Source organism: Gambusia affinis, linkage group LG20 (genome assembly GCF_019740435.1).
Source record: "Gambusia affinis linkage group LG20, SWU_Gaff_1.0, whole genome shotgun sequence".
Taxonomy (NCBI): Eukaryota; Metazoa; Chordata; class Actinopteri; order Cyprinodontiformes; family Poeciliidae; genus Gambusia; species Gambusia affinis.
Window position 1 is genome coordinate 23,509,432 of NC_057887.1, and position 22,769 is coordinate 23,532,200.

Below are 22,769 nucleotides of genomic sequence, written 5' to 3' on the forward strand. Positions count from 1 at the left end.
TGTCTGAAAAAAGAAATTAGAATGACATAAAACTAAAGCATTATCAGAATTTTTAAAAAATAGTTACACGTGAAGTGGAACCACGATTGTCTGGTATCACAATCAGCTTTATGCACCAAATTTCTGCACACCAGCAAGAAATTTTACTTTTTTGCTCTCAACAAAGACATTTAATATATGAACAAGAAAAAACAAAAGTTTTTTCTTTCTTGTTTTATAGATAGTTTTTACAAAAGTTAATTTTTTCTCTTTCTCTTTATAAAGCGATGAAGTCCGAGTCCTTCATATCATGCTATTATTAGCATATAATGTTGCGTTCACATGCATTTCTGTTCCTCGTTCAGGAGGGCTTCAGGGTAATAATCTGCTCGTGTCCTGTAAGTTTCTCAAACCAGATTCTCTATTAATGCATACACAACAGTATAAAAATTAAATCTGGTTAGGTTCGTTGTGTAAAAACCAGCAACAACCGATTAAACTTTATGAGGGAGTGTATAATCATATATGCGTTTATTTGACTAAGACAATCCAAATTTCCGCTAGTACTTGAATACATCGCAGGTCCTAATTTCCCGCCAGTGACAGACGCCGGCCGTCAGAGGAAACAAAAGGCTATAGTTTTATTTTAGGATAGGGTTTATTTTATATATATTATCCGTTACATTTTTTTTTTGCTAACATATCCAGAATCGACTAATTCCATCCGCTTTAGTTTATTTTTTAGTCGGTATTTTGTGAATCAATTTAGAGACAGCCAGCTAGCTTCCGATTAGCTAGCTGCTCTGCTTTTTGGCTAAAATCTCCTGTAAGTGACAAAACTGAAAACTTTATATTTTATTTCTAAGCTTCACTCTGAATTGAAAATGAAAGTTGCTGTGGATCAAGTTGTTGAGGATGATACAGGTTTCCAGGATGATGAGGTAAGATCAATAGTTAATACAGTTTAGTATTTTCCTATAAAAGTAGGTATTAATAAATAATATGATGGAATGATTTAAAAGTGATTTCTGTCTGGTTTTGTGGTTTAATATGATGATTTCTTCTGAATCAAACAGGAGTCGTTTTTTCAAGACATTGATCTTCTACAGAAACATGGGATCGTAAGTAAAATATCATAAAATCACCTGGAAAATGTAGTTTTTAACATTATGACCACAAACTAAATGTATCTCATTTGGATTTTATGTGATAGACTAACACAAAATTGTGTATACCAAATCAGATTCATGTCTTGGAATGGCCTAGTCAAAGTCCAGTCTGAAGAACTACTGATAATCTTTAGCACAATATTTTGTGGTAATATTGTGATAATGATAAATGTGATGATAATAACAGGTTGGTGCTATTTCTTTAGGTATCTGTGTGGCTCAGACTGTGTCACGTCACAAACTCTGCTCTTGGAAAACATTCCTGTCACATAAAGTGTGATTTGTCCATAAAGTAACCGCATTTAATCAGATTTTCAAATTTATTGATATTTATTGATGGTCTTCTGGAACAAACTGTGAAGAAAATAGTAAAAATAACAATCCTAACAATCTGGACATGTTTTTATTTTTTTTACTTCATTATCCTGAATTTACTGTGACAGAGATAAATCAAAATTCTTATAAGAAATTGTATCACAATAAATGATATGATAAATGCCTATTACAGAGCCTCTCTGAATGAGTCTCAAATGTAAAAATCTACTCTTGCAAAACTGATAAAGACCCAAAATTACGGTTATTTTTCCTCTTTGTCTCTTTGAACTGTTTTGTGCCTCTCGCATCAAATCCTAATAAATGCTGTGAATTTTGTGGTTGTAAAGAGACAGAGTGTAGTATTTTGTGTTTTTGTCCAGAACATGGCGGACATTAAGAAGCTGAAGTCGGTGGGAATCTGCACCGTTAAAGGGATCCAGATGACGACGCGTAAAGCTCTGTGCAACATCAAGGGCCTGTCGGAGGCCAAGGTGGAGAAAATCAAGGAGGCGGCAGGAAAGATGCTGGTTAGACGCCACTCTGTTGTTCTGTTATGCAGAAATGGACAGGAGCGTAACTCTGAGTCATTTTGGTTTTCCTGAGCAGAACGTTGGATTCCAGACGGCCTTCGAGTACAGCGCCAGGAGGAAGCAGGTCTTCCACGTGACGACGGGCAGCCAGGAGTTTGAGTTAAGATCGCACAGTTCAGCTGCTGCGGCTTTTATCTGGGTTCACTCATGTGTGTGTGTGTGTGTGTGTGTGTGTGTGCAGTAAGCTGCTGGGTGGAGGGATAGAGAGCATGGCCATCACTGAGGCCTTCGGAGGTGAGAAGACGTGTCACTTTTTAACTTGTTATGTAATAAGCAAGTTATTACATAACAAGTAATAACTTGTTTATTAGTTTTAGTTTATTAAAATAAATCTTTTAATAAACTAAAAGATTTATTATAAAATCTTTTAGTTTATTTAATAATAAACTAACAGATGATTTTATTTAATGATCTGATTTTCCTCAGAATTTCGGACGGGAAAAACGCAGCTTTCTCACACACTCTGTGGTGAGCAAGTTTATTTTGTGACTATATTTTAATATTTTGTGACTATATTTTAATATTTTGTGACTATATTTTAATATTTTGTGATAATATTTTAATATTTTGTGATTATATTTTAATATTTTCTGACTGTTTTGCTGCGTGTCGGGTTTTCTGTCTCCAGTCACGGCCCAGCTCCCAGGAGAAGACGGATACTCTGGTGGAAAAGTCATCTTCATCGACACGGAGAACACCTTGTATCCTTAGAGAGAGTTTATCCTTCCTTCTTCCTTCTATTTCTTAAGGATCCATTAATGTTTTTCCATTAATGGATCCTTACTTTCATCTTTACTTCCTGCCTTTCTTCTTTTTTGCTTTCTTTCTTCCTTGTTCATTCTTCCTTTCCTTTTTCTTTATTTCTTTTCTTCTTTCCTTGTATCCTTCCTTCTTTCTGTTCTTCTTTAGTTTGATTCTTCCTGTCAGTTTGATTCAGACGCCCAGAATTAGAGATAAAAAATTAATCTGGAACATTTTCCAACAGGTTTTAAATCTGAATTAAAATCAGGTCTGAGGCTGTTCTTCTGTTTGTTGTGACCTTTGACCTCCTTGCAGCCGCCCAGACCGGCTGGGACATCGCGGACCGGTTCAACGTGGATCATGACGCCGTGCTGGACAACGTGCTTTACGCCCGCGCCTACACCAGTACGACCAGCTCACTTCCTGAAGCCTTGTTCCAACTTCCTGTCGCTCAAACTGCCTGCTGTTCCTGCAGGCGAACACCAGATGGAGCTGCTGGACTTCGTAGCAGCAAAGTTTCATGAAGAAGGCGGCGTGTTCAAGCTGCTGGTGAGCCACAAACCTCTGATTGATTTCCTGCTGCGTCAGGAAGGTAGTTTGACCTCTTTCATCCTGAAACACTCAGAGGTGATTTCAAGGTTTGGAAAGTCCTGGAAAGTCCTTGATTCATAATAAAGCACAATGAAATTTTATACTTTAAATGTTACTGAAATTGGGGATTTTGTTTTGTTAAATTAATGTTTTGTTATCGAGTCAGTAATGAGGTTTATAAAACAAAACATTTGGTTATATTTTAGTTTTACTGGTCCCTGCTGTGTAACGCTGAATATTAAAAACAGTAATAAATCAAATGTTGGTGAATTTAAACTGTTTTTAGTTCATTTGTGTTGTTTTTAACCAAATCCTGCGTTCACGGCGCCATGTCGCCTCTTCCTCTTCAGATCATCGACTCCATCATGGCTCTGTTCAGGGTGGACTTCTCCGGCCGCGGGGAGCTGGCCGAGCGGCAGCAGAAGCTGGCCCAGATGCTCTCCAGGCTGCAGAAGATCTCAGAAGGTGGGAACCAGAACCAGAACTGGTCCTGGTTCTGGTTCTGGTTCTGGTTCTGGTTCTGGTTCAGTTTAAGCTCAAAGGACGTCTGAGAGCCTCATTAAAACAATGAATCTTTACTCCAGTGTTAATATCTGGAGTTGGGAACTGCTGAGAATTTATTGGTACCGATTCCATAATCGATTCTTGGTGAGTTTGGAAATAAAGTCTTTAATTGAATTAAATACACCAAGTTGCATTCGGTTCAAACTAAATTTAAAAAGTAAGAATCTGTCTGTTAAATGAACATTTAACATGAAATTAAACATGAACAGACAAGTCCTCATCCCCTACAGACCAATTTGATCAATTAGAATATTAATGAGGTTAATTAGATTAATCTTGATGAATTGATTATTGAAATAATCATCAACTAATTTAGTAACTGATGAAGTGTTTTGTTGTTGACTTGCCGTCCAGAAACCACTTGCTATGACGCCGCGTTACGGCTTTTAAAGAGAAAATTTCCACACAAAAAACTGAAATTTTTAGAAAAATTCTAGAAGAAAATTCCACATTTTCCCCTTTGCTCCTTTTTTTCTATCTACAGTGCTCTAATACGCCGTATTAACTTGCTGCATTGGTTGTGCAGGAAGCTCCACTTCTGCTTTTCTAAGATGCATGGTTGTATAACTGTTAGCATCCATTTTCACTGTGTAAATGTTGGGGTGGGGGGCGTGGCCAGCAGCTGCTTGTTTGGATTTAAAGGGACGTTAAAACAGCTCATTCTGAAGGATTTTGAGCAAAGAATGTGACTAGCATGTTTTGTATAGGCCACAGACTGATCCTGTTTAGGGAAGCATCATAAGTCACTTTAAGGCTCTCTGCTGTTTTTATCCTAAATGAGGCTCAGTTTCTGTTTTCTGTCTGTTTTCATCCGTTCATCACGTCCTCAGAGTACAACGTCGCCGTGTTCGTTACCAACCAGATGACGGCGGATCCTGGAGCAGGAATGACGTAAGAGCTGAGAAAGCCCCGCCTCCTCCCCGCCTGTCCTGTGCTTTAAACGTTCGGATGTTTCAGATTTCAAGCCGACCCCAAGAAGCCGATCGGCGGCCACATCCTGGCCCACGCCTCCACCACACGCATCAGCCTGAGGAAGGGCCGCGGCGAGATGAGGATCGCCAAGATATTCGACAGGTGAGCCGCCGCTCCACAGCACCTCCACTCTGTCGGCCATATTTGCAGTTTTGATGGATCTGTTTGCGATCATTCTAGCCCTGATATGCCTGAGAATGAAGCCACGTTCGCCATCTCTGGAGGAGGAGTTACTGACGCCAAAGAGTGAAGCATCTGATTAATATTTATTATTTATTATTTTATCCTCTATTTATTGGATTCACATCCATAAAAGTTGTCCAGTTGATGTTGTACTGCAGTAATTTTACTAACCGTTTGATGTATGCACTCAGTTGTGATGTTTCAGTTCACTGAACGTTCAATTAAATAATAAAATGAGTTCAATCTGGGAGTTTTATCACTTTTATTTGGATTAATAATCAGAAATGTTAGAACAAATCAGTTACATTCACAAGTATGGATGGAAAAACATCAAACACTATCACCATTATGGGAAGTGTATTACCATGCATACATAAAATAAAATAAATTAAATGTTTTTCCTCCTTTTCTGAGGTTAAATTAGAAAAATTCTTTTACATCAGTTAAAATAACTAAAATTATTTGAATTTGCTAAAAGCCAAAAGTTGGTTAGAACATTTTTTGTAACTTTATTCAAACTTTGGAGTGAAACATGATATTATCTGGTAATAAAGTTTCCACCTCAGAACTCACTGCTGTTGAAAATCAGGTTAGAAGCAGCATTTATGCTAAATGAATCTAATATTTATGGCAGAGGTGTCCAAGGTGCGGGTAGTGTTAAACAAAGTTATTCAAATAAATAATTGTGTAAATGTAACCAGTCACTACTCCACTCTGTTGAAAAAACGTTACTAATGTTTTTCTGTCCGCCTGTTAGAAAAACACGTTGGTTTCAGTGGCGGCGCTATGCCGCCCCCTCGCGGCGCCAGCGGGACTCGCAGCTCGCTCCCAGCGCACAGCTACTCACGGATCCATATGCTGGTGAAAGCCAGACTGAAACACTATGGGAACTTCATCAAGCGAGTTCCTCCGAGTCTGAACCGAAGCAGCAACTCATTGCGTCTGAACAGAACCGCAGAACCGGCCCACCTCGACTCGGAGGGCGGCCCACAAGTTGTTCAACTCCAGAAGAAGAAGAATCTATGGACTCGAGAGACACAGCCCCGGATTCATGGGAGCAGGAGGAATATGCCGAGGCCCCGGCTCCCTCGGCGGAGCTCCCAGCCGCCTTCGCCGCACTCAATGTGAACGCCAAGCCGTTCGTCCCCAACGTGAACGCCCCGGTGTTTGTGCCGAGCTTCCTTCAGGGCAGCAGCGCCGGAATCCCGGCTGCAGACGGTGGGTGAAAGCCAGTCAGCTGGAGGTTAGCCCAGGCTGCTAGCTCTGATGCTAACTTAGCTTTTCTGCTTCAGTTAATCACGTTTCAGCCGCTGATCAACACGTCGGCCCGTCACTTTGGGGCTGTGTTAGTGGAACAGCGATGCTATAACACATTTACGCTCATATTTATACCTAAGATGCGGCCAGGATGTTGTTGTGGATATTTCTGAAAGTTGTGCTTGCTGTGCTGTGTGTCCCCTCAGGTTCTCCGGAGCCAGCTGCTAGCATGGAGGTGGCGGACACAGCCGGTACGCACCCTGGACTCCACATGTTCTGCTTCCAATCTGTCACGGTTTGGCGTGGAAGTGGGGCTCATTTCACGCTTTCACACCCGGTTTTAGATCTCCGCTTGAGTTGGTGGCTGCACCTTATTTGGGTTTCTGGCCCTGGACGGTCCCTGTGCATGGGGGCTACGCAGAGAAAATGATGCAACCTTGCTCTGCCCGGCTCAAAATAGACATCCCATTGACACTTGGTGTGATGGGCGCCATGCTGCTGGCCCTGGGGCCCCGCCGGTTGTGTTCCTGCAGAGGAATGCTGTAGGAACTGCTGATTCTGTCCTTCATGGGGTGATCAGTTAGAAACAGGTTTACTTTCAGTTGTAGTAATGTCACATCAGCAGATAAATCTGCCCTTTTTATTGGTCTAACCTGTTATTTTTCTCACCAATAGCCATCCATCCAGTTAGTTTTTCCCTCTGCTCACTTTCTAGTTCCCTGTTTGTCACCTTTCCTCATGTCCTCATTCAACCTCCCTGTAGTTTAAGTTTCTTTTGCCAAACATATGATTTTTTGTCACTAAAAGCAGTTTGTACCAGTTAGTTCTGGTTCCTGTGTTTTAGATCCAGTTGGGTCCTTGTTTTTTTGTTCCTGTCACCGTCCCTCGTGTCACTGAATCACCCTCTCTGTAGTTTAAAAGCCAGTTTCTTTTCTTCCTTTCCAGATTGATTTTATCCTCCATGCCGGTTTCAGTCCATCTCCATTTTGTCCTGTTTAATTTCATTTTCCGCTTCCTGTCTGCATTTTGTTAGTAAACCATGACAGAGGGACATTATTCCAGACTTGCGTGTTCTGATGCAGGATGAGTTTGTCTTTGAAATCCAGAGCTGGCTGGATTTCTGAGTTGCTCACTTGCAGTTTGTGGAGGCTGAGAAGGAAACGTACTGAACAGTTGCAGTGACGGTCTGACCGTCTCAGAGTTGCAGAAATGAGAGGCGTGTTTGGCAAAATGTTCTTTTCTTCCTGTCTTCATGAAAGACTTGGCTGCTTGTTCGATGTGTTTTACTAGATTCTTTATGATGGACATCAAATGATGCATAATTGAGACATGGAAGTGAAATTATTGACTGGGTTTTGAATAATTTTACAAATACAAACATGTAGCATGCATTTATGTTCACCTGCGATTTTTAGCTTAATAAAAATTCTGATAAAGGTTTACAACACAGGATTTGACAAACAAAGGGAATTTTACAGGTTGTTTTTCTTTTGGATGCTAAATTATTGCCTCTGAAATAAACTGCAGCCAATTTTTGTGTTTAGAATCTAAAGGAGGTTTGAGGCATGAAGTTGCAATAAAATCAGATAGAGTTAGCAGTTGGAGTGGGATCTGTAGATTTGCAAACTGAAACTTAATTTGAATTGATTTTATTAAAATGTTGTCTCAAGTTTTCTTTGAACACAAAAATCCCCTGCAGTTTATTTCAGAAGCAAAATATAAACAACTTACAAAATTAGCTTTATGTCAAATCCTGTTGAAAATTAACCCTCATAAGAATTTTATTAAGCAAAGGAAAATGAATGCCACATGAAGCGCAGCTCCTCCCACACTCAGCTCCTTCAGACTAGCCAGCAGCAATTAGCAAACATCTGAGCTCATAATAAGTGCTGCTCTGGTAGAAACGTTAAAGGGTTAATAGAGGAGCCATGTTGGGATGACTTCTTGGAGGTGGAGCTTCAGGTAGAACGTGAGCTTCTTAAAGAGACAGAGGCCCAATTTCAAGACGCTAAATTAGGAAGTAAATTTTGTTATCATATTTGAGATGTGTACCATTTTTATAACAGCTGATGGTAGCAGTAACTTTATTATGCTACAAAATGGCTCTATGTGGCTGAAAAACGTGATGCTTAAACAATTTGTTTAAGAGGATCACTTCCTTCCTGTAAAGGAAAGAAGTGACCATATTTGGAGGAGGAGGAAGAGCTTCAGAAGGATTATTTGTTAGATTTCTGCAGCACTGCGACAGACTGGCGACCTGTCCAGGGTGAACCCGCCTCTCGCCCGGAACGCAGCTGGGGATGGGCACCAGCAACCCTCCTGACCCCATTAGGGACGAAGGGTGTATAGACAATGGATGGATGGATGGATTTCTGCAGCAGGGATGAGCATTTCATCTATCATGTATCGTAAAAAAAAACCTTGACTTGAGTTTTGACTTACTGTCTTAATAAATCCCAACTAATGTTATATATAAAAAAGTTACCATGTTCGCCGCTATGCTACAGCAAACATGGCGGCAGAAGAGGAAACGTGGACCAGTGTTGTGGGAAACACACAGTACTGTCCCTTTAAATAAGAAAAGCAATTAAAATCATGAGAATAAGTTTGTTCATTAAAAACAAACCATGACATGGGTTGTGCTGTGGTGGTGCAGGGGTTCAGCACAACCCACATAAGGAGGCCTTAGTCCTCAACGCGGCCGCCGCAGGTTCGATTCCCGGCCTGGCGACCTTTGCCGCATGTCTTCCCCCTTCTCTCCTTACCAACTTTCCTGTCAATTAACTATCAAATAAAGGCCACTAGAGCCAATAAAACCTTAACAAAAAAACAAGCTGTGACATCATCCTCCCAACACTTCCTGTCGTCTTCATCATTTCTACCAGTAGTAACATCCTGTTGTCACTCGTGGGAGAAAATTGATCATATTGAAGTTTAGCAAACTGCAGAAGTTTTGATAGAGCTGAAAACCTCTTAACTAAATTAACTTAATTTATCTTTTTTTTAAAATTGGTGCGTTTCCAGTAAGCAAATTTATTCTTGTGATTTCAGTTTGTGCAGCTTTATGGTGAATAGTACAGCCGGGTCCCGCCTCACCAGGTACGGGAGCTGCAGTGACCAAAATCCTTCAGAAACGACTGTCTGCCCTTCTGTTAATTTGCGTTTCGTTGTGGATTCCATTTTGTTTTCTAAGTTCTGCGGTTCTGTCCGTGTTTTGACGGAAACTAGGGGCCGTGGTTTCAGGAGTCGTCTGTGTGTGTTTCCAGCGCCAGTGGAGAACGGAAACACAGAGGCTGACATGGCGGCGGAGGAGGAAACGTGGGAGCAGAAGGAGGAGCCCGGGGGAGGCGAGGGAGGCGGCGGACAGGAGGAGCTGGGAACGGAGGGAGGCGGCGAAGAAGGCGGCGCCACGGGGAGAGAGGATGAGGAGATGATGGAGGAGGAAGAGGAGGAAATCCCCCTCCCTAAGGTGGCCCCGCCGCTGCCTGATGCTCCCAAGAAGGAACATGTGAACGTCGTCTTCATCGGTCACGTCGGTGCGTACGCTTCCTCTCTGCTTCTTCTTCTTCTTCAGTTTTATTCACATTAAAGATGTTTAACGTTTGTTTTGTCCGTTTCAGATGCTGGTAAATCCACCATCGGAGGGCAGATCATGTGAGTTTTCTTAACACCTGATGGGTTGAATAACGGTGTTCATCCAGACCAACCAGATAAATTACACCACTGAGCCTTGCATGCCACACCCACAGGGGGCAGTGCAGCGCTAAGCTAAAACCTGTCAGCCAAACACAAACCACTTCCTGTTAGGAATTAAACATGGCGCCAGGAGACTCAGAGAGGTTGAACTACTTTTAAAATTTAAAGTTAATGAACGGAAGACAAAGTTGATCTTGTTAAAGCAAAGATGGAGGTTGAACGGCACTGAGCCTCCATGTTGGGGAGGGAAAGAAGCAGCTGATCTTCCTCCGTTCCAACTCAACGTGTTGACTAGTTAGGCTTATCTGAATAAACATAAAAAGTTTCCTTAAAATACCAAAACTTTCATTTAACTCATATTTCTAATTATCTAAATTACTTTTTTCCAAAACCTTTGTGCTGTGTGTCTTCAGGTACCTCACTGGGATGGTGGACAAGCGAACACTGGAGAAATACGAACGAGAGGCGAAGGAGAAGAACAGGGAGACGTGGTGAGCCAGGCGCTCTCCGGGTTCTGGTTCTGGTCACATCCAGACCTTCTGGGTCTCAGCAGTAAGTCGGGGTAACGGTTGGGTGTTGCAGGTATCTGTCGTGGGCTCTGGACACCAACCAGGAGGAGAGAGACAAGGGCAAGACGGTGGAGGTGGGGAGGGCTTACTTTGAGACGGAGAAGAAACATTTCACCATCCTGGACGCGCCGGGACACAAGAGCTTCGTCCCCAACATGATCGGCGGCGCGTCGCAGGCCGACCTGGCGGTTCTGGTGAGGAGAAACTCAAGTTCTGCTCAAAACATTTTGAATGGAGCAGTTAGTTCTTTACACACAGCTGGGCTCTAGTCGTCAGTGACGGGACGTTCAGAGGCTGCTACACTGGACATTATTTAGGGTACCAAAGTAAAAGAGGTCTAAATAGAAATGTATGCCACACTTTTCAGATTTCTGGGGGTAAATAATTGTACTCTGAGTTAATTGGTCTTGAAATCCACCCGAAGTTTCTAGTTGGACGGAGTGTGAAGACTTATGCAAGGACTTGGGTGTGTTGTTATGCTAATGCTAACAAATGCTAGAATGCTTTACCAACGTGGTAGATAGCCAAAGCTAATATTAAAGCGCTAAATTGAACCATTTTTAGACCCACCATGTATTAATGATGCAATGTGCTACAACATGGTATATCGCCCCCAGCAGGATCAGGTTTGTCATTACACGTCTACCTGCACACTTCCAGCTTCAGGAACAAACTTTCCACTCATGGTTTCAGTTTTATTGCTAAGTTTGGGGAATCTAAGTAAACGTTTTCAAAGTTAGTAAAAAAGTTAACTTTTAGCTTTTTTGCTAACTGTCCAGGTGGAGCTGAATGAAAAGTTTGCTCCACTGTTGGCGGTGGTGATCCCGCCGCTGCCTGACGGTAATTAACTCTTCTGATTGTCTCACCTCGATTATCCGTCTTGTTTCAGGTCATTTCGGCCAGAAAAGGCGAGTTTGAGACGGGCTTTGAGAAGGGCGGCCAGACGCGGGAGCACGCCATGCTGGCTAAAACAGCCGGAGTCAAACATCTGATCGTTCTGGTCAACAAGATGGATGACCCCACCGTGAACTGGAGCCTAGAAAGGTGAAGGCTGTTGAACACCTGGATAATTTTACACACACAGACAGGTTGCCGTCACCATAGCTACCCAGGTTGTCCTGTGTTGACTTCCTGCAGGTATGAGGAGTGCAAAGAGAAGCTGGTGCCATTTTTAAAGAAGGTGGGCTTCAACCCAAAGAAGGACATCCACTTCATGCCTTGTTCTGGACTCACAGGTGCCAACCTCAAAGACCCAGTGCCCGAGTGTCCCTGGTACACGTAAGTCTGAAGGACTTCCTCTGGGAACGAAGCACCGGGTAACCATGGCAACAGAGGGTAGCCATGGCAGAGACAGGAAGTGACCTCAGCTAGCATTAGAGTCAAACAAGAAGCGGTTAAAATGCAGGTCAGCTCTCCATTAAAGGGCCGGCGAGCGCCTGACTGGTTGGACTAAAGGCCCATTGTTATCCAACCGTACATCCAACCATCCATCCAACCATCCAACCATTAAACCATCCAACCATCCATTTTATAAATTCTAATATTTTGGCCTCGGTTGTTCAGTTTATAGTTTCTGTAGAAAACTCTAAATGATTGTTTGTTGATGAAGCTTTGAATGTGAACAAAACTAATTAAGAGTTAATGAAATCAAATGTAACGGATCGTAAAGCAGTGATGCAGATTAATGGCAGCCATTTTGTTTTGTTTCAGGGGTCTGCCCTTCATCTCCCACCTGGACAGTTTGCCAAACTTCAACAGATCCACCGACGGCCCCGTCAGACTACCGATAGTGGACAAGTACAAGGTGCGGACGCTCTGGGGTCTGGAGACCATCACACACACACACACACACACACACACACACACACACACACACACACACACGGCCTGTCCTGTCTTGTTTTCTGTCCTGAAAGACGTTCAGAAACACTCTGGGTTCATCTGTGCAGCTTTGGTTTCTGCAGCTGCATTGTGATCAGCCTGAACTGGAGTTAATGGGATTAGAGTTCAGTAAACTGGGAGCTGCTGGACTTGTACTTGGAGACAAGCTGTGAGCCGAGGAGGAACAAATATGTCTGCTGATTTTAAACGTAAATGAGTCTCTAAATCAGGAATAATTAGAGAAATTATTCAGACTTTACTGTCACAATTAACAATAAATCAATAAATCACATAATAAATGAAAATCAATCATTTCCATTTGCATGATTTATCGTTTTTCTCTTTCTACTGAAAACTGAATGATAAAAGTTTCTGTCTGGATTTTTTGTCTCAAATAATTTTTTTTAAGGATTTTTTTGTTTAGAGACTCAAAATTGATTTTGTTGTTTTGTTAATTTATTTCCGATATTTAAAATGTCTTCCAGTTCCACAGTTAAATGTTCATTAGAATCTAAAGTTTATTTGAGAATTTGTTCCTGCATTATTATTGTTCTCAGAACAGAAATATGATGGTTAATCAGGAAAACCTCTGGGATGATTCACCGTCCAGAATCATCAGTCTGGGCTTCGGTTCTGTTCGTCCCTGCAGAGACCACTGGCTGCGTCGGTTGATGTGTTCATTGAGTTTCTCTCTGTGTGTCTTCCAGGACATGGGGACGGTGATCCTGGGGAAGCTGGAGTCCGGCTCCATCAGTAAAGCTCAGCAGCTGGTCATGATGCCCAACAGGGTGAGGAAAACTGACCTCAACCTCCTGAAGCCACCAAACGCCTCGGAAAAGCAGGATGGCGTCAGGATGGACTGACGAAACCAGTTTGTCTGAGTGATGTCAGCGCGCCCAGGGCGGCCATCTTGTTTATTAATTATGAGATAAAAGTTGTAATTTTATCAGAACGCCAATAATAACAAATTCCAGTGAGGATTGTTAGGGTGTTTTACAGAAAAGGAAATATTTCATCAGATTATTACCATTATTAATGTCAAAATGTTTGTCTGGTAAAATAGTGACTATTTGCTAATATTCCGACTATTTCATCAGAATTAAATCTCTGCATCCTGTTATTATCTGGATCTAAGGAATATTTCAGCAATCAATTTTTCCATTGATTAATCATTAATTCTGAGAAGGAATGACTGAAATATTTGAAAAAGGAAAAAAAAAGATCAAATTGCATCTGGTATGAAAAATATGAGATTTTACTTTTGAAATTTACTTTAAAATTTAGAATATTCATGGAATGTTGAGTGGAAGGAAAAAGTGTGGCAGGAAAACCTGAAAAGATTTTCAGTCAAAATTTATTGAAGAGGTTGAGTTAGTCTAGATCCAGAGGGATCCAGAACCGGGCTGCTGCAGGTCCAGACTGAAGTCTACTGCTGGTTCTGGTTCTGATCCACTGAAATTCAAGCAACAGGAGGCCAGACCCGGAACTGGGAACAGAATCCTGACCTTTGTGGTTGAAACCCTTTAAATCCAGATGATTTTTTCCTGGTGCCATCCGGGCCGAGCCGGACTCAGCAGCAGCCTGGTTGTTGTTGCAGCACACGGTGGAGGTTCTGAGCCTGCTGAGCGACGACGTGGAGACGGACGACGCCGGGCCGGGGGAGAACCTGAAGCTGCGGCTCAAAGGGATAGAAGAAGAAGAGATTCTGCCAGGCTTCATCCTCTGCAGCCCAGACAACCTGTGCCACTCGGGCCGCACCTTCGACGCTCAGGTGAGGCCAGAACCGGTCAGAACCAGTCAGAACCAGTCAGAACCAGCTAGAACCGGTCAGAAGATCTGAATGAAGAGAGGAGAAAAAATCATTTCAGTTTTTCACTTTATGTTACAAACTTTCCAACAACGTGGAAAAAGGTTTTAAAGATTCTCCTGAATTTATTGTCAAACGTAACAAATCACATGAAGTTTTTAGTTTTTCTGAATATTTTGTAGATTTATGTTTGGCAGAAATTCTGCAGGTTTTTATTTGATCCGATTCTGTAAAAAACATTCATAAAAATCAAAGTAATTAAATTCCATTTTAAAATAAGAAAATCAGCATTTTATTGCGTAAAACGTAATAAAAATTTCTCTCTGCATCCTGTTATTATATTTCAGCAATCAATATTTCCATTGATTAATCAATAATTCTGATTGATTTATTTTGATGATTGGATGCACTCAAAATTCTGCAAATTTTTCATTAAACCACTTCAGTGTTTTTCTACAAAATTAGAAATAAATGAAAAGATGTAAAAAAAAAAGTCAGTTTGTTTATAAATAATCAAATCAACATTTTATTTCCCTTTCTGATCGTTGATCGTTGGGTGGATTTGGAGCTGCGGCGGTCTTAGCGGTTGTCATGGGAACCAGCTGCAGTATAGCGTGCTGAATGTGTGAATGTTCCCACAGATCGTCATCATTGAGCACAAGTCCATCATCTGTCCCGGTTACAACGCCGTGCTGCACATCCACACCTGCATCGAAGAGGTTCAGATCACGGTGAGTCGCCGCGTCCTGATTGGCTCCTGATTGGCTCCTTTCACTCAGCGACAGGAAACCCCACAGCAAGACGCTTCCTCATTGGACGGGTTTTCTGTCGCCACAAAAATCCTTTCAGAGTTTCAGTAGAAAACTGTTCAGATCTGATAAAAAAACACCAAATTAGTTTCAAACACAGATAGAAGCTCATCTTTGATACTTTTATGTCACCATATCTTGGCAATAAATGGATTTTATTGATCAGTCAAGTTTTTGGTTTTAAGACTAAATTTGAACCTGGTTTGATCCTGAACTTGTGACTCCAGGCTCTGATCTGCCTGGTGGATAAGAAGTCTGGCGAGAAGAGCAAGATGCGGCCGCGCTTCGTGAAGCAGGACCAGGCATCGCCTGCCGCGGGTCACGCCGGCCATCTGCTTAGAAACCTTCAAGGACTTCCCCCAGATGGGACGCTTCACTCTGAGAGACGAAGGTGAGACGCCGTCGGCCATTTTGAGGCCGTTTTCAGGTCCCTTCATGTGAAGCCGGATTCATGACCTGCAGGCTGGAAATGGGAACTTTCAGGTTTAGATAAAACTTCAACTAAAGGCAGAAATGTTTCCCGCCTGTAATAATTATTAATTATTAATTATTACAGTAATTAATAACACTAATAATTTAGATGAAGAAATGGAGAAAAAAGTCAAAGACAAAATGAAAAATAGAGGTAAAAATGGAGGAAAGAGAAGAAGGAAAAAAATACAAGTAATGCTGTGTTGTGGTCATTCCTGCCATCAAGTGAAGGTTTGTGACCTTTGACCTCCGTGGTTCTGCTCTGCAGGGAAAACGATCGCCATCGGCAAAGTGCTGAAGCTGGTTCCAGAGAAGGACTAAACGCGGCGGCGCCGGCATGCATGGAGTTCCTCCACCTGTTACCGGGCGGAGAAACGGCGCCAGACCCAACAGCCACTCTCTCTGTTTAAAACACAACGTTACTGAAGAGGAGGAGGAAGAGGAGGAAGAGGAGGAGGAGTGGAATCATGTCGCGTGAAGAAAAGGCAAACGAGACTGAATCAGTTTTTTATGAACATTATAGAATGAGAGCCCAAGTCCAGAGTGTCAGCTTTCTCATATTGAGAGCTCAGCTATGCCACTAATGTAGCTACACGCCCCCACCCCGTCACCATGGTTACGCTGTTGGCTGGACGCCATGTTTGCTTTTAGGATGGAGGTGGGATGTCCAGTTCCTGCAGAAGCACCAGAGTTAGCTCGGTGTTCCACTCGGCGCGGTTTCAGGAGTCGATCTGATTTTAGGGAAAGTTGCACCAGATCTTTAGTTTGGACCGGGCTCACACAGTTCTGCTGCTGATCCCAGGATGGAAACATGCTCACATAAACCGGCGCACAGAGCTGTTACATTAATCCAGTCTGAAAATAAACGGTCAACCTGAAACCACAGCCTGTTTGTTATTTACTCACTGAAACCGTGTCGCATAAAATCAACGTTTCAGAAGTTTTTCCCTCAAAAACAAACCTGGAGCGATTGAGAAATCCTTTAGTCTCCATGGCAACCATCCAGCTGTCTGGATGGACCTAGCCCCGCCTCCGAGGTGCAGCTCCTCCCCCTCTCAGCTCCTTCAGACTAGCCAGCGGCAATTAGCAAACATCAGCTGAGCTCATTATAGGAGCTGCTGCTCAGAGCAGCGCTGGTAGAAATATTAAAGGGTTAATAGAGGAGCCATTTTGGGACGACTTCCTGGAGGCGGAGCTTCAGAAAGAGCAGGGTTTCTTAAAGAGGCAGAGGCCCAATTTCAATTCATTAAATCAGGAAGTTAAATTTCTTTTGAGTTATATTTGAAGTATATTTAGCATTTATAGCAACTAAAGGTACCATAATTACTTGATTATGCTATAAATGGCACCATTGAAAACACATAATGTTTCTATTAAATATGAGTTCATATTAGTGTTCATAAGACTAAAAACAGTGTGAATACAGTAAGAAAATAGTTATTTTTCAGGTTTCATTGTTTCTCATTTTATTCAAAGAATTTGCGATCTGAACATCAGCCATCAGCTAGTAACCCTGTTCTGGGATTGATTGGTAGTGTCTCCATCCTCCACTAGAGGGCGTGCGCACAAAGCGAACAACCAACCTGGACTGTAAATAGGTGACAACGGGAATTTAATCTGACAACGGGAATCTGACATGTTGCTGATATAATTGGCAATAAGCAGGAATACATAAACGGATTGATAAAGTATTTAACGTACCAAATATTGCATCCAACAAATAGAAAAATACAACCTTTCCCACTTATTTCATTATACAGTGTAACATAAATTAGTTTATTTTCAACTGTATTAATTTACACAACTGTTTTCCATTTTATTTCAAGTCTTATAGTTTTAACTTTATTTCATTTTCTCTATATTTTCATATTGTATTTAATTTTATTTGCTTACTGTCCTTTTATTTTTTATATTCAGAATTTAAGTTTTCTGTAATGTCACTTTTAATTCTACATTGATTTATTTTCTCTTCTAATGAGCAGATATTAATTTGTTACATTGTATAATCAAATAAGATCTGTTTATTTGTTGAATGAAACAGTTGGCACATGAAAAATTTTATCAAGTCATTTATTTATTCCGGTTATGACAAGATCTGTCCTCCATACCTGAGAAAATAAAATTATAAAATTAGTAACGCAGAGTAACTTTAAGTTGATTACTGGAATGTGAATAGTAACGCGTTAGATTACTCGTTACTGAACAGGCGGTTGGATTAGTGTTTTGTCATGCGCTTTCGTACCGATAAAGTTCCACTTTGTATACCGTGACGTAGACCTGACTGCCTCCTCAGTGCGCATGCGCAGCCTCGGCACACGTGAAGCAGGCGACATGGCAGAGAACAAAGAAGTACCGTTGGACCGGGCTCAGGTAAGGGTTTATCTCTGGTTACTTAACGGTTCTACTAGAACCCGAGGGGCAACTTCTGGGCCGCCGGTCGGGTTCTGGACGGAACCGTCTGTAGCTTCGATCTTCCTCTGCGGGGTTCGGCTAGCTGGATGCTAGTTAGCCGGGTACCTCGCCGTCTATCCGCCACCTCCAGTTGTTTACTGCCGGCTTCAACTAAACTCGCCTTCGCCTCCCAGGTGAAGAAGGCCGTCCAGGCCCTGCAGGCTTTCCTGAAATCAAAGTCCAGCGGAGATGCTCTGCTGCTGGATGAGAGCCAGCCGATCAGCCTGCTCTTCACCCTGTGGAAGATCCCCAGACAGACGCAGACCATCCGCATGTGAGTCCTGGTGGTGGGAGGTTTGCTAACGGGGAGTAAATTGTTCATCTGCAGTTTGTTTGGTCGGTCAGAATCGATGTCAGGGGTCCGGACGTCGATTCTCGGTGTTTAGAGGGCAGATATATCGGTTATCGATCGTAACAGCGACATTAATATTGGATATCTGTGAATCCCTATTAAAATGTTTAGGAATGACGTAAAACAGGAAGGGATGGGACTAATTTTCCTGTAGTTTCCTCTCCATCGCTACAGACTACATTCTGTCTTATGAAATTGATCATTTGAAGTTTTAATGTAAACAAATGGGAAGAAATATGTTGCTTCTATAGTTTAAGTGCAACGTTTTCAAACAAAGTAATTTAATGTAGGGTTGCAGCGATTGTAGTTTTCTGGCCGATCACTGAAAATGTAGACACTGTTGTGTTGTGGTTTGTTTTTGTATGGAAAGCAAAGGCTGCATTCAACGCTCTTCATGTCAGTCTGATCGGCTCAGGTCCGATCATTTCACCCCAAAAAGTTTAAATGACACGAAAGTTTTCCATCCCTGTCAGGCTGAATCATGATCTCTGTTCTCAGTCCTCTGCCTCACGGCCAGCGTCTGACACCCACGAGGTTTGCCTCTTCACCAAAGACGAGCCCAGGATGACGGCGGAGCAGAACCAGAGGTTCTACAAGAAGCTGCTGGAGGAGCGGGGCGTCACCAACGTCTCAGAGGTGCTTCAGGAGCTGCAGGCCACAGTAAGTACACCCTCACCAGGTTTTCTAACTGAATGTTTCTTCCTTTAGATCATCCCGCTAAAAACCCTGAAGATATGAAGCCAAGCGGCGGCTGCTGGGAAACTTCGACATGTTCCTGTCCGATGAGCGGATCCGCCGCCTGCTGCCGTCGCACCTGGGGAAACATTTCTACAAGACCAAGAAGTGAGTTTCCTGATGTCTGTTGTTTCTCACCTTTGACCTTTTATTTAAGGTCATCAATTATCCTGTTGATTAATTCATTTAGAGCTGAAAGGATTAATCAATTATTTGAACAATCCAGAATTAGAAATACATGAAAGGTTGCTAAGAAATAAAAAAAAATAAAATTCAATAACTTTAATCCTTCATTGATGCTTGAAAAGGATTCCTCTAATAAATAATAAATACTTTGATTATTTTATATGCAAATTGTTTTGGATGAATTGATGCTCTTTGTTTGTTGTTCTTTTTCAGTTTGTTTAATCCAGTTAATGATCATTTGATCATCAAATTGGTTTCATCGATCAATTAATCAGGATTATTCTGATAAACAGTTTCAGTCCTGCTTCAGGTCCAAACGGATCGATCGCGATCAATCGGTTAATCGATCAATCAGTAAACGTGTTTTCTGTGTTTTCCCAGAATCCCGATCTCCATCAACCTGCAGAGCAACAATCTGGGCCGAGACGTCCAGCGGCTCGTCCAGGGAACCAGACTGACCATCACCAACAAAGGCTGCTGCAGGTCCGACCCGACCCGACCCGACCCGCTCTCATTAGAACCACAGTAACCTGCAGGTCCAAACTGGTTCTGATCGGTTCTGATCGATCCAGTCAGAGGTTCTGCAGCAGCAGTACCGCCCTGCCGACTGGTTCTGTCAGTCAACGGGGCGTTAGAACCCGTCTCTAACGCTTCGACACAAACGTCAGCTGATTGAATCCCAGATTAAATCCCAGATTAAATCCCAGATTAAATCCCAGATTAAATCCCAGATTAAATCAGACTAAAGGTTTCCTCTTTAGTTAATGAAAGTTTTTCTGTTTGTTAAACGACAGAAAATGAGTTTAAAGTTCAGCTCAGTTTATCTGCAGTTTCTAACTTCAGCGTCAGAATAACGATTTCCCTCTTGCCCCACAGCATGATGCTGCCACCACCATACGTACAGTTTTTGTTTTCCCTCCTAATGTAACGATGCTGATTCTGTCCAGACATTTCAGACCAAAACTCTCGACTACAATCAGTTTATTCTCAGTAATGACTTCTTCCCCTCTGAGCCAGTAGCAGTGCATTGTGGGTAACAGGGATGTTTGGTGGCTGCTTCCATGGTGAATATAGTTTTATAATAATTAAATGTGGAGCCTTCAGGACCAATAATGATCCAGAAATCTTTGCTGATTTATTCATGATGTCATCCACTGGCGCTGTGAACGGACCAATCAGAAGCTTACAGGGCTGTGACATCATGTTTATATTTGCAGAAAGTTACAAATAAAAAAATTCTGCTGTTTAGCTGATAGAAATAATAACTGAGCTAAAAACCTGACTGGTGATGTTTCTGGGTGTATGTAAACTTGTGGCCTCTTCCTGTTTCTGGGTGTATGTAAACTTGTGGCCTCTTCCTGTTTCTGGGTGTATGTAAACTTGTGGCCTTCCTGCAGCATGGCGCATGTGGGTCACGCCAACATGACGGCCGACCAGGTGACGGACAACGTGGAGGCGGCGGTTCGGACGGTGGCCGCCAAGCTGCGGATGGTGAGTGAAAGGTCAAAGGTCAGCGGGGAACTGCTCCCTCCGGCCCAGAGGTGGCAGCGCTGAGCCAAATGACCCAGAATGAAACTGAAATGTGACAATTTGGACAGAAAACCTTAAAGATGGAAACCGTTCATAAAATTCATCTCATATTTTTGAAGGGAGATTTTTCTTAGACTTTATTTTCCTTTTATTTCTTGTTTTTGTTTTTTGTGTTTTTATTTTTGATGTTTAAAATTTCTTCCAGTTCTGAAAGGTTCTTAAAATTAAAGTTTATTGAAGTCGCTTTACGCCATTATCAGAATGGTGTTAAAATGTTTTTTATAGTTTATTGATCTTTGAGAACGTTGCATTATTATAACTTTATTACCGTTAAATTACTGGAAATGGTCTCAAAACAACAACATTCTGGTTTATCAGGATCATTCTGGAACAATTTGATCATTCCTACATTTCAAATCCTCCTGAGTTTTAAATCTGCGATGATGTAGAAAATGTAGAAATCCGATTTTATTCTCCTAACTAAAATATTGTGTGCTTAGATTCAAACTGAACAGTTTTAATCAGTGTAATTGTTTTGACTTGTTGTAATTAATTTCTTCTGGAAAACATTTTTGTTTGTTTTTTTAGCAGAATTTATTGAACAAGTTTTGAAACTTGAAACTTTTTTGTTTCCGTTGTGACAGAAAGGACCAATCATGAAGCTGATCCACTTGAAGAGTCAGAGTTCAGTGGCGTTGCCCATCTACACGTCCGACCTGAGCCACGTCAGCGTCCTGCAAAGATCCAAGGTCAGATAAAAACCATGTTCAAAAAAATCACAGGTTTTATTTTCTAACCAACCAGCAGCATGTCTGTGACCTCCAGAAAAATTCAAAACCAAAGAAGAACGAGGCGGGAGATGAAAATGAAAAAGAAACAACAAAGGAACAGAAGAAGAAGAAACAGAGGGAGGAGGAAGAGGAGATCCCACAGCTGGTTCCCATAGAAACGCCCAGCAAAAAACCCAAAATGGAGGTCGGTGTTTCCTCCTCCCTCTGCAGCAGCTGCAGTCTGACGTCTTCACCACGTTTATCGATTTTATTTTATTTCTTTCAGAAATCGACCAGAAACAAACCGATGCAGAAACCAACCAAACCTGCCGCAGCAAAGAAGGTCACCACGGGGTCAAAGGTCACCAAGGCTTCGATCAAAGCAACCAGGAAGGCCGGCAAGGTGGCGCAGAAAGGAAGGAGAAAAGTCCCTGGAGGGAAATGATTCTCCTGCACAGACTGAGAGTTCACAGGATCCGATTCTGTTTGATTGATTTGTATCCAAATCACCGAGTTATTAAACCCGTCAGCTGGAAAAACCTTCAACGTTTCATCGTTTTCCGTCTGGATAAATACAGCAGCTTCCTAAATCCTAAGTTTATTGTTCACAACTGACTAAATTTTGTTCCTTTTTTATCAATTAATGCCAAATAAACAGTAGTTTCTTTTAATAAGAGAAACTTACAGAACTAATTTATGTCGTTTTCCAGCAACCAGCCTGAATATTTTAATGAAATCCTGCTTTATTGTTTAGGAGTCAAAGAACAATTTTGTTGTCCAGTTAAATCAGGATTTCAACATGGCGACGCACAGAGACCCGTAACTCTTAAAACTGTATCAAAACTTTTATTTTCCAGAAGCAAAACGGTTTTTAACTGGTTCAATGCAGCGTTTCAGGTCTACATGGAACAACTCCAGTGTATGAAATAAATGTTGATTTTATTTTATACGAGGAGCGGCCATATTGAATCACAAAGTCGCCCTAATTCGTAACTGGAGTTCATCAAAGTTAATCCCAGTTTCCCAGTGGAAGATCTGACTATGGAGGGTCTTCCAGTCGATTTTACATAATGTTCCTGTTCAGAGTTCAGCTGGAACAAAACATGATGGTCTGCTGGTTGACCTTTAGGGTGACGATGGTCTCTGCTGGT

The 22,769-nt window shown here is 41.9% G+C and overlaps 3 protein-coding genes across 3 annotated transcripts; all 3 read left to right on the top strand.

Annotated features, from left to right (window-relative positions):
- The first annotated feature begins 570 nt into the window (after positions 1–570).
- Positions 571–5,354, top strand: dmc1 (DNA meiotic recombinase 1). The gene is given in 14 exon segments (XM_044102077.1): positions 571–920; positions 1,056–1,100; positions 1,844–1,990; positions 2,070–2,152; positions 2,235–2,287; positions 2,480–2,521; positions 2,682–2,754; positions 3,110–3,124; positions 3,126–3,199; positions 3,270–3,343; positions 3,736–3,850; positions 4,780–4,840; positions 4,907–5,023; positions 5,102–5,354. Coding segments are annotated over 14 exon segments (1,026 nt in total). The 5' UTR covers positions 571–863; the 3' UTR covers positions 5,172–5,354.
- Positions 5,355–5,754: 400 nt separating this feature from the next.
- Positions 5,755–16,474, top strand: gspt1 (G1 to S phase transition 1). The gene is given in 15 exon segments (XM_044102700.1): positions 5,755–6,322; positions 6,568–6,612; positions 9,628–9,897; positions 9,982–10,015; positions 10,471–10,548; positions 10,640–10,820; positions 11,516–11,670; positions 11,764–11,904; positions 12,337–12,430; positions 13,215–13,295; positions 14,105–14,278; positions 14,956–15,045; positions 15,351–15,436; positions 15,438–15,514; positions 15,863–16,474. Coding segments are annotated over 15 exon segments (2,043 nt in total). The 5' UTR covers positions 5,755–5,838; the 3' UTR covers positions 15,916–16,474.
- Positions 16,475–17,825: 1,351 nt separating this feature from the next.
- Positions 17,826–22,169, top strand: rsl1d1 (ribosomal L1 domain containing 1). Its single transcript, XM_044102308.1, is given in 10 exon segments — positions 17,826–17,964; positions 18,180–18,319; positions 18,896–18,915; positions 18,918–19,033; positions 19,106–19,128; positions 19,130–19,240; positions 19,700–19,801; positions 20,716–20,809; positions 21,493–21,597; positions 21,674–22,169. Coding segments are annotated over 10 exon segments (1,173 nt in total). The 5' UTR covers positions 17,826–17,892; the 3' UTR covers positions 22,064–22,169.
- Positions 22,170–22,769: the final 600 nt, after the last annotated feature.